This window comes from Petromyzon marinus, chromosome 21 (assembly GCF_048934315.1).
Source record: "Petromyzon marinus isolate PM22_M1 ecotype Great Lakes invasive population chromosome 21, UKy_Petmar_22M1.pri1.0, whole genome shotgun sequence".
In the NCBI taxonomy this organism is placed as follows: Eukaryota; Metazoa; Chordata; class Hyperoartia; order Petromyzontiformes; family Petromyzontidae; genus Petromyzon; species Petromyzon marinus.
The window spans coordinates 14,651,792-14,663,897 of NC_133687.1; the positions used below are offsets into that span (position 1 = coordinate 14,651,792).

A 12,106-nucleotide genomic window follows, 5' to 3' on the forward strand; every position below is an offset into this window, starting at 1 on the left:
CACGCACAATGTCGGGACCAGACACCACAAGCACCACAGGTGAGATAATCTCTCAATTATTATTATCATTGTTATTATTTCCCTCACGCACCAATTACGCAATGCGTACAGTAGCCAGATTTATATTCAACCGCGTCGGAGCGCATCAACAACGCATCGGGCGTTCAATCACAAGTTACTTTAAATCGCAAAAAGATGTGAATTTAAAATGTGCACTCGTTGATAACCTGCGGATGTGTTTTGTCTTTTAAATGTCTTCATCGTCCTCATCATCGTCTGGAGCAGCTACGACAGGTAATCCTCAATGTGACTTCGTGCACAAGTAGAACTATAGAGAGAGAGAGAGAGGGAGCTTCAGACGGCCTTTATTATGTTTATTGTTTCTAAACAACCGAGTTAACGTGTCTAACGGTAGCAAGTTCTTGCTTAGAATAAGAGAAACGAGTTTACAAAAAAATATCACCACAACTCTTGATTGGCGCCAAAAGAGACCGTGAGTTAAATATCGATTTGGCAACTCGTCAAAACCCCGCGTTTATTAACGGAGAACAATCACGCACGTGGATGGACTCTGCAATGCTTTCCAGTGTTCGTTTATCCTCAGAAATATTTAAATGTTTAGGCGATTTAAATTGTTTTAAATGGTAACAGCAGCATCAGGCCTCCTGTCCCCGAAGTGCGCAGTTATCTGGATGCCACGACGAGGGAAGGGGGCAAACCCTCTTGGGTTAGTCCCCAGTAGCAACACAACCTTCTACTAAAGTTTCTTTCACATTGGATCTTTAAAAAAATATATATGAAGGTTGTGATCCATAGGCCGCGATGAGACACCGAGGCTCGGATAGCGGCCCTGCCGGGGGAGGAGGCGGGAAGCCGCTGTGTTGGGTCTCCGAGTTGCAGGCAAACATTCGATCAACTCACATTCTTGGTTCTTTCAGTAAAGTCACGTAGATTAAAAAATAAAGAGAAAATGTAAATAAAATAAATAATAAATTGAACGTAATAAAAGCTTTAATTATGTTTTTTAAATCTTGTATTAACATTTTTTTAGTTTTCTATCTACGTGACTTTACCGAAAGGACCAAGAATATGAATTCATGCAGTCACGAAAGTTTTAAGCCATTCGATTAACTTTTTAAAAAAAATATATATATATTTTTTGCGTTAAGGTTACGATCCCCTTGGGAACATTTCGGGCAATCGTTGCCAGCAACCGTCACCAGCAATGCTCAGATTACCATCGCAACTTCACACCAAAGTATTTTTCGAAGTTAATTTTGTATGCGCGTCTGTTGAAAACTTCTTTCGCGCCGTACGTCGCCAATCAGAGAGTTATGCCACCAGCCCCCCCCCCGCCGCCGCCCCGACACAGGAAGATGGTCAGGCAGGCAGGCAGATGGTTCTCATACATGAATGTTTTTAGCCTTACTTGGATGAAAGAAAACCACTGAATCTTGAATTCACGAGATCGCTCAGACGTCCTGAGATGACGCCAACGAGATCGTGGGGTCCTTGAGCGAGGCGCAAGTTCACGGTCTCGGCCCGGTCCCCAGTGACTGCACAAACACCGTCACGTCACATTTGTTTTTGGCCTTAATCTGTCCAAATTCCACTTTCGAGAATGAAAAACAGTGGTTTACGTGTGTCACGAACATTGCTTTGTAGCAGGGTGAGTGGGAAAGCGCTGAGCCCCTAGTCTGGATAAGTGGTCACCTTAAGGCAGGGGTGGGGAACCTTTTTTTTCTGCCAAGGGCCATTTGGGTATTTATAACATCATTCGCGGGCCATACAGAATTATCAACTTAAAAAATAGCCTGTTATATTTGGTCAAATATTTAACTAACTCACCCCTAATGTGATGGCTGGAACTGCTTCTCTTTGGGGAGGCGTGTGATGATGTTAGCTGGTGTTGATGATGTTGCTACTCGCAACTGCTTTTCCAGGTTTGCTCCTAGATTTATTGAATTTTCGTGTCCCGTCTGCGGTTGCATTGGCAGGGCCAGCAGATCAAATGTTTTTGCGGGCCTTATACAGCCCGCGGGCTGTATACGTTCCCCACCCCTGCCTTAAGGGATCTCAGAACTAGTTCCTTGAAATTTGCTTCCATGGACCTTTTTAAAACATGTGGGGGGCCTTAACATTTATTCGTCAAGAGTTTTTATTCTGTCTCGTAATTAATACATAATCCATTCAGGAGACAATTTGGGATAAGACAAACATAACACATCTAAAGATTGGATGTTTTCCCACGAAATATCTACTTTAAACTGTCTTTCTGGGAACACGTGAATGAGGACTTCTACGGATCGTCTCCGGATTTGTTGTTCTCTGTAACATTAACATTTCGTCTTTGTGTATCTCTTTCACATGTTCTGAAGTCGGGCCAACCACAGCCAGCGGTAAGTGATGTCTTTCTGCCCTCAGGAGTGCTTCCTTATTATTCCGAGTAAAACTTGCCACTTGCTAAGACCTTCCTTCAGTAAAAAAAGTATTTTCGCGTTTCCGGAATACAGCCTGCTTCTCTCCATTCACTCCCCCTCTTTATCTCCTTGTTAAAACCAAAACACAGAGCCATACTTGCATCTACACCTACCTTTTTCGATTTCCGTGTGGTTATGTCACTGTTAGACTAAATTATAGAGATTACTTTGCACCTGTGCCTAACTTTATTCTGGTGCCTCAATCTCTCATTCGCTGGGTTTTTTTCCCCCACTCACGTCATGTTTCATTTAAGACCATTAAATACCTCGTGTATGAGTTGTGTAATCTTCTTAAAAAAACTGTATTATGGATGATACAGGTCGCGAAAGCCTACGTGTTAAACATTCTGTAAGGAGCCTGCTGCACTCATTCTCTGCCACATTGATGATGTTTTTGTCTTCGTTGTTGTTGTTGCTGTCCTCATGCATCACGGATCCCCCCTTGTAACATAGCCGGACAATTGGCTAAACGGGATCATTCATGTAACAAAAATGTAGTTACGTATATATTAACTAACAGTGATTTATGAATAATAATGTGAACGTATTAATGATATATGACACGATACACTGTGACCATCGCTGGATCTCACCTCAAAACACAGGCCCAACGATCTTCAGCAGTCCTGATCATCTTACCCGAGATACTCTGACAACTAAAAACAACCTAGATGTTCCTACTATAGCCCTTTTCTACAGTCATATGCCTATATTTTGTATTATTATTATCATCATATCCCATTTTATAAAAATTATAGTGGTATTAAATATTATAAGCTATTTAAATGTATCGTTATGAGCATCATTGCAAGTATGTTGAACTTCTTTCGCAACGTATGTAACCAACCGTGCGAATCGGAGTTGCGGGGGAAGGACAACAAACAAAACATAAAAAGCATTTCTAAAGGAATGAGTTTGTCAATCTAGACGATTTAAAAGCACGTAGCTCCAGTGGCTTCCTAATACCGGAAAAAAGAGCGTTCCAGACGGCCACGGAAGCGCGTCTGAAAGCGAGCGATGCAGTGACATTTTTTGTTCAATAATATGAACAGTACATTTTTAATGATTACATATATTCACATATTGGCATCATATTTAAATACTTGTCATGTCCTACTCTTAAATGTTTGCTTTGGGCCCTGATAATTACAGGTCAGAGGCCTTACCAAAACAAACCAATCGAGATAGTTTATTTTTTATTGAAAACAAAGTTGCTTAAGACTAATAACTCTTCAGAATACAAGGAAGTTGATTCAAAGTCAAATTTGGGCTCTTTGAGGGCCACATGACGGAGTAATTCCATCTGAAAATGCCAATGTATCGGATGTATCATCAAAAATCCATTATTCAACTTGATTCAACTGTTGCGATCCTCCACGCGATAATGGGAGCTCTGCCTCTGGATTGTTTGATCAGCAAAAAAAAACACTCACAAGCTGACATTTGTCTTATCTCCACCCCTTTGTTTTTGGTTCAGATTTTCTAATCCGGCTGGCCGGGGGAGGCACATGCCATGGCCGGGTGGAGGTGTTCTACAACGGTTCATGGGGCACGGTGTGCGATGACATTTGGCAGGCATCTCATGCCGAAGTCGTGTGCCGTCAGCTGGGCTGTGGCTATGCCCTGTCTGCCCTGCAAAGCGCCTACTTTGGGGAGGGCAGCGGTAACATTTGGCTGGATGACGTCCAATGCTTTGGCTACGAGTCTCGGCTATCTGAGTGTGGCCACCCTCCGTTTGGCATTCACAACTGCGGCCACAACGAAGACGCTTCGGTCATCTGCTCAAACGGTAATCTCCCCCACCCCTCATGTTCGTCGTGTCAACCTTTATACATACAGGGTGCTTCAATTTTTTTTTTACACTGATATGGGACTATTGTTTTTAATGGTACCTGGTGCAATGTGTAAACATCGCCACTATGGAGACAAAGGTGGCCGGGCGTGGTGCTGGCCACCCACCCCCTCGTGTGCCGTGCCGGTCTTCATAGGTGCTACTCGCTAACAGCACTTGCCCCAACAGTCTGTTACAGGCTAAAATGGGGAATCTTTGTCTTTAAAGATCTCCCGAGTCAATAACACTCGTTCTGATAACCGATAAATCTACAATTCTATGAATATCAACGATATATATTCCACATCTCCGTCGAATAACAAGACTTCCCGTATCTACAGGCTCTTACCTGGTCTTGTAGATGGGGAATTCTTTGATTTAAGGGTTTGCGTGGCCATGTGGATGCTGTAGGTTTTTAAATGATACATATGTGTCCTCCGGGTCATTGCAATTCAACAAAAGCATAATAAAATATACAAGTATGTACAAAATATTAAAATGACAACAATATGTGAGAGACATTGGAAAGTCCACTTCGGTGCTATTTGCGAGGATGGGAATATGGTAGATTATATTCCAACCATTTACCTTGCTCTTCATGTGCCACGTGTTGCTTTAAGGCAAGAACCCACACACACACAAAATGTTTGTCCAGACCATGCCACCTGCATTTGCAGTGCATTTTGTTGTTGTTGTTGTATGTTAAGGTTAGTTTTATATGACGTGTTTTCTTATTTTGCTCTCTCTTCAGACATGTGGGCTACTTATGCAACGGGTAAGATATTTAACGTTTTCTGTAATGTTTGTATTATCGAAATAAAATGAAATTAACTTGCGTCTTAATTAGAAATGAGCTTTTTCCCATAAGCCCTGTAAAAATATGTACACCTACTACACGGTAATAATAGTCACCTTTAATTAACAAGTCTATAATTCAAACAAAACTACAAACAAGCGCTAAGACATATAGACAGAACTGAAGATATCTATAAAGAATACGTGACTTTACCGAAAGACCCAAAGAGTATAATAGTACAAATATCAAGAAGATCATTTCCAGTCGTGACTCAGAGACTCCGCGGAGTAAGACTCCGGGTTCCTCCTCGTCCGTCCGACGAAACGGACGAGCGGCCTTCACCAGTCTCTTCAACCTGGCGGTGGTGGATCTGCTGTTCCGTGCCTTGTGGGGATTCGACGCCACAATAATGGGAGCAGCCACGGAGTGACGGCGCTCCGCCAGGAGGGTCTTGGTTCGGGGGACAGCGAGCAACATTGAGGGATGAGGACCTTTAAAGTCCATGTGGGGGGTGGGGGGGGCGGGGGGAGCGGGATGGCCAGATGTGGAAGCCCATGGGTGAGAGCACGATGAGTTTAACGTCTCGACGTTCTGCGCGGCATCGTCCACGCGTAATGCCATCGTGATGGCCTCTGCTCGGCAAGAATGGCGCGAATACCAAATGTACATATTGAGTGTCTATTTCGTGATGCTTTAGTTGTTACTTATGTATGTTGAACTTCTCGCGCAACGTATGTTGCCAACCGTGATAATCGGAAGTGCGGGGTGGGTCCGGAGGTGGGTGGGTCTGGGTTTGGGGTCAGGGTCAGGGGTCAGAGTTAGGGGTCAGAGTTAGGGAGACAGAGTTAGGGGTTAGACTTGGGTTGTGTGTATTTTCTTCGGCTGGCCATCGCGACCAATGAGTAAAATTCACGTGGATCTCCTTTATTCCATGCACTGTCATTGGTAAACTTTGATTTTTCCTTTTATCTCTTCCCAATGGCTTCACCATCGTTGTCTGGACTGGACCTCTCAGCTGTGTCCGGTGAGATATAAAATCATCATATCTATTTCCACTGCACCAGCTACACCAGGATTCATGGACATGCGCTCACCTTATCTGTCAATCCTTTGGCAGTAAAGGGCCTTCTCACACCATACTGGTCTTGGGGATTATTTGGCCATACTTCACCATGCTGATCAATGTAGGTAGTTGATGGCAAGAAGCATAGGACATAGAAGTAGTTGAAGCACAGTCTGTTCTTCTATAACGCGGTAGTTGTGTTCCTGAAGAACACCGCATTATGGAAAAATCGCGTTATAATAAATAATATATAATATAGGGAGTAAAGCACAGTCCACGATAACACGTGAGGTGCGTAAGCAGGCTGAGCAAAGACCGAGGTGCGTGGGTAGCATCTAGACGAATCCAGCAGCATCCCACTGCCTTTTGTGATGCTTCGCCAAGGCAGCCGTACAACCGCGTATTCGTTCCGTTCACTCGATAGCGTTATATCCAAATTGCACCCGCGATATTAAAAAATGCGTTCCCTAACACATTAATCGTGTTGCATCCAATTTTGCGTTGTGAAAACACGTGCCGTTAATAGGACAGCAGACCGTACATCAGTGGGTCTTGCCACATTCCCCCCTGAGTTCACAACTTTGCGCAGCTGCACGGACACCGATGGAAACCTCGCGTCCGTAACGGTCACCCATCGGAGCACTGTGCAGGCTCAAACCGTCTTAGCTTTCGAGATGTGATGAGATCGGGTGACTTTGTCACGGGAAAACTAGAACACACATAGCAGTAATGCACAGAAGCACCAGTGCATGCAGTAGTCTATACCTGCTTAAGTTTGTAATTGATCTTAATATCTACAATAGAATGAATGGTGTACCCATCCCGTGCCCTGCGTTCCATCATGATGTGTAGGGAACCTAAAACTATGTTTATCATATGGTGAGATTATCAATTTGAAAGGCGCTTTATAAAACTGAGTTTATTATTAATACTGTAAAAACGTGGTGCAGCGGAGGCCAGATGTTAACTACCTCGCAAGGTATACAGGAGGTCGTGGGTTCGATCCCGACCCTGATGCCTGTCCATTTGGAGTTTGCATGTTTTCCCTGTGGTCGCGTGGATTTTTCTCCGGGTCCTCCGGGGTTTTCCCTCCACATTTAGAAACATCCTTTCAGAGCATTTTCCTGGTACAAATGTCCACGTGATGAGCCACTTCGTTGAGCTATCCTTTGTGGCCAGGTCACTTCTGAAAAAGAGCTGCCTTGCTCTGTGGGCCCTCACCTGGTAAAAAAAAATGAAAAATAGCACAATAAATATATTATTACAAGAACAAAAACTGCAAATGAATTAATAACAACATTTATGAATTTCTCTCGTTCGCATGGCAACCTTGTCGTCTGCAGTCGTGCCAACATTGGGTAAGGGCTCTCACCATTACTCTCGCGGGTAACGTTGCACCGCCGTGCTGCCAACGCCTACGATTCATCAGTGATGTTTGGGTTGGACCGCGTGAAGGAAAATGCTGTGTCGTGCAGCCTCCATCCACCCGGCACGGTCAACGATTAGCGCTGTCATGACGTGGCCAATGTTGTTGCTGCTAACAACGTGTAACAATTTTGGTGCAGACTTTTCGCCGGCGCTTACAACCAGCATCATCGGGCATTTTCCAGAAACACATAGTTTGTAATATGGGAAAATGCCATTATTTAGGCTATTTGTAAAAATAAAATCGACTTATATTGTTCTATATTGGAAAGTATATGACAAATTCTAAGTGTCATTCCACCTTTGTATAATTTTACAAAGAATCGTTCAGCCTTTGTCAAATTATACGATGGGGCAAATTTAAGTGTTGTTGGAAATTGAGGGAAAACAACAGCAAAATTATATTCTTGGTTCTTTCGGTAAAGTCACGTAGAAGGGAAACAATAAAATAATAAAAATATAAAACAATAAAATTCTCACGACGTTTCGACTGCAACACAAGCAATCATCATCAGGTGTGATTACCACACCAAGAACATTTGAAAAAAGTGGCATTTTTTAACGTTAGCACCACGGAGAGAGATTTAACAGTCTGTTCAGATGGACGAGTCCATCTATGTTCGGAAAAGAGGAGGGGGGAGACGAAAAATAATGGATGTGGTCTGAAAGCCACCTTAAGCGTGATCAATCAATTAAGACCCGAAATGGTTTATCAAATCCTTCCAATGATTGCTAAGCCAGAATCCATCTTCTCGGTTGAAATTGTCTCTGTGTTTGTATATGTGGACAGCCTCCGTGGTGCTAACGTTAAAAATAACCGCCACTTTTAAAACATTTTCTTGTTGTGGTTTTCACACCTGATGATGATTGCTTGTGTTGCAGTCGAAACGTCGTGATAATTTTATTGTTTTATACTTTTATTATTTTATTGTTTCCCTTCTACGTGACTTTACCGAAAGAACCAAGAATATGAATCCCTGCAGTCACGAAAGCTTTAAAACAGCAAAATTGTTGATATATATAACAAAATTGTTTTACAATCTTTTTGCAAAAAAGATAACCATAAAAGCAGCTTAAGTGTGTGCGGTGTCTCTGTTAAAAACAACTGACACTGTGATGTATTTTTCTGTCTCCTTCAAATGTCCGCGGTCAGAACCAACCACCACTACCGCTGGTGAGTACTCCGTGACGCGTTGCTGCCTGCACGTTCAAATTCCTTCGCACTGCACATGGCGCTGCGTGCACGCCACCACGGGGATTTCCTGTCGAACCTGCGCGGAGATGACTGCTCTTCGCTAGACGCAAGACACCCTTCATGTTTGACGATAAACTCTGACGCCTTAAAGCGAGCGCATGTCAGCACACGCTCGCTATCCTCACAGCTCCGACTAGCACGGTTGGCTACACACGGTGCGAAAGAAGAAGAACACACAGCGTGCCCCCTCCATAACAAACAACTGGAGTCGCGTGACGCAAAAGAGAATCTCTTTGGCCAAGGCTCCTCCTTTGCCTTTCGACCAATTTAAGCCGCCGTGACTTCGTAGCTCCGAAGCAACAGCAACAACAAAAGAGAGCCCGCCTACGACTGTTCCCGCCGTTATCGTTGCAGATTTTTCCCTCCGCCTGGCTGGAGGCGGCACATGCCACGGGCGGGTGGAGGTGTTCTACGAGGGCACGTGGGGCACCGTGTGCGGAGACATCTGGGGCCTGCAGCACGCCGGCGTCGTGTGCCAGCAGCTGGGCTGCGGCTCCGCCTTTATGGCACCGAGGAACGCGCGCTTCGGACCGGGCAGCGGCCAGATCTGGTTGGACGACGTTCGTTGCTCCGGCACGGAGTCGCGGCTCTCCGAGTGCGAGCACCTTTCCTGGGGGTATCACAACTGCGTCCACGGAGATGACGCCTCCGTCGTCTGCTCTTCAGGTTATCTGTTCGAACATTTTACGTGCGCGCTCGGAAAGGGGGCGTGGAGGCGGGGGGGAAATAAAAATGGTGATTGCAGCGTGCTCGCTTGGCCAACTCGAGCGTTTGGCATCGAGTGGGAGGAATCGGCAGAGAATGCGGAGAAAACACTCGGCGTGTTTGTACAAAACATAGCAACGTGTTCACGTAGGATATAATTGCAGGTAATGTTGGGGGGTGGTTGTGACACCTGAAATTTATTTGAACACCTTTCATTGTGTGACTGACGTTAGCTTTAATCGACCAAAGTGCTCTGCTTTGTGAAGTGTGTGGATCTGCCATTAGTTGGGCAAAAGTGTTGAAGCATGACAGGACCTCAACCTATCTCTAACCTTACCCTTGCCCAAGTCCAATGTTTTGATGTTATTGAATTTTAACAAGTATATTTTTTTCTCCCCTCAGACTGGTGGGCTATCCCTACTTTCGGTAAGACTATTTTGTACATTTCTAGTTATTTGTATATACAATGTAAGATACTTTTATCAAATACAAACGTTTACATGTGCTGATTAATGTTAAATGATGTATCCTGCCATGACGTGGTGCAATGGGCCATGGCACGATACTATTAAAAAAATCGTGAGTTCAGATCCCAGTTAGGTGTAGCCTCCAGCCTTCTTCGTCGAAATCCATTCCGTGTATTATACACACAGTGAGTCTGAGACTGTTTTTTTTTCCAGCTGTTGAATGCTCTTCTGGAGCATTTAACAGTATGAACGCCATACAAATATGTTAATCGGTACCAGGGTGGATTACAAAAACCGTGGTTTAAGAACCCTCGCTCCCAACGCGAACAGTTCAGATTCATTACGTGGCCATATCTAATGAAGGTGAAGTCATTAATAATAATTTAAATGTATAAAGCACCCTTAAAACAATCTTTCTTAGGGCGTTATTACTAATCACACAACAACAACGGCCATTCGCCACTAAGTGGCCGTGACATCACCACGGCGCCTGTGCCAGGCTACGTGCACTTCGAATGCCCGCTGGCAGGAGGTCACAGGACAGACCCACACGCACATGCACTCTGTGTACTCGTGGAAGTTAGGTGACGTAAAATTAGACTCGAATAGGATATAATCAATAACAGGTGACACAAACGTGGTTGGAATCTGCACCAGGAAGCATCGAGCTCTTGTTTATCTTAGGCAAGCTTAATGTCGTAATAGGAAAAGAACAATTAAAAATATATATTTTTAAAGGTTTTATTTGCACATAAATGGAGACGGTCCATTGCTCAACATGTCACTTATTTTATATTAATCCTTTGAAGGCATCAAACAGTGTTGTTGATGAACACGTTGAGTTGTTACTGGTGGTGTTATTGTTGGCTGTGCTTGTGCACCATTGCCACCACCACCACCACCAAATCCTTTGACTAATAATCTGTTGCTTGTGTTCCTCTCTCAAATGTCTTCATCAACTGGAGCAGACCCGACAACCTTACCTAGTAAGAGGCCCTTTCATGTTCCTTGTCTTTGCCCGGGCACGCACAAAACAATAAAACCACAGAGGCCATGGGCAAACAATAGCCTGCATTTGTAGGAATCGTGTAACGGTGTCTCAACATTCTTGAAGCAAACATTGCGTTTTACGCTATTTTCCATAACTCTGTAATGACGACACACTTCTCTTGAGATGGCACTTGATTGAAGACACGTTCACTTGACATCAGGCGGAGACCCCGCTGCAACATCCCCGATTCTCCTGCGAATCTCCCTTATATGCCAATTCGAGGCCACGCAAACCTCTTCTGGATCAATCTCGCTGACTCTGAACGCTCGCTCCACCGGCAGACTCTACTCTCCTCTTCCGTCACCATCACCTGACCACGCTCCCTTCTCGAACATTCTCGTAGCCACTAGTCCCTTCACACACTCACAACTGATAACCCTGTCATTACCTCCCGTGGCCACTAGTGCATTCGCACTGTAGGCTGACTCCCCTGTCATTACCTCCCGTGGCCACTAGTCCCCTCATACCGCATACAGGCTCGATTGTCATTGCAACTGTATAATCACGCGTGAAGCTTGCAGAACATTCGTTCGTAATCATGATCATGATCGGCACTGTACAGTTATTTGTTGAAAATGAACATAATGTTGATCATGTTTTTGTTGTATTTCTATCAACATGTGACTTTAAACTTACGAAGCTACGACAACTGGTAACGTGGAGCACAACTTTGCTATTTTTTTTCCAAAACGCACCGTGAAACTCTCAGCAATATATATCTGTTGTTTTCAGTATTGTTTTTTTTTATAATTTTGCCTTAAGATTATCTAAGCATCATTAACTCTGTCGCCTTTGCAAATACTATCATTGCATGGCACTAACATTTAACAAATGTATATTTTAAACGTACACCATGAATCTGCTTACATATTCATAGAAACCAACTTTCCACTGACTTCCAGTCGTAAAAATTACCAAATCATCAAATGACAGCAACATTTTTTACATGTTTAGCTTAACAAAATGTGTTTGTATCTCTTTGCGTAATAGAGGTTTTTGAGAGGTTTTTGGGTTAGGTAGTGTAAATATAAAT

General features: G+C 43.9%; 1 protein-coding gene and 1 long non-coding RNA gene across 2 annotated transcripts; both read left to right on the forward strand.

Annotated features, from left to right (window-relative positions):
• Window positions 1-1,389: 1,389 nt before the first annotated feature.
• LOC116944566 (uncharacterized) lies at window positions 1,390-5,562 on the forward strand. The gene is made up of 3 exons (XR_012942471.1): window positions 1,390-2,399; window positions 3,958-4,269; window positions 5,063-5,562. It is a non-coding gene; the product is annotated as an uncharacterized LOC116944566 (long non-coding RNA).
• A 1,467-nt stretch (window positions 5,563-7,029) lies between these two features.
• LOC142925519 (CD5 antigen-like) lies at window positions 7,030-11,526 on the forward strand. The gene is made up of 5 exons (XM_076068368.1): window positions 7,030-7,528; window positions 8,749-8,769; window positions 9,205-9,516; window positions 9,958-9,981; window positions 10,991-11,526. The coding sequence occupies exons 1-5, from the start codon at window positions 7,492-7,494 to the stop codon at window positions 11,101-11,103; spliced, it is 507 nt and encodes a 168-aa protein (XP_075924483.1). The 5' UTR covers window positions 7,030-7,491; the 3' UTR covers window positions 11,104-11,526.
• Window positions 11,527-12,106: the final 580 nt, after the last annotated feature.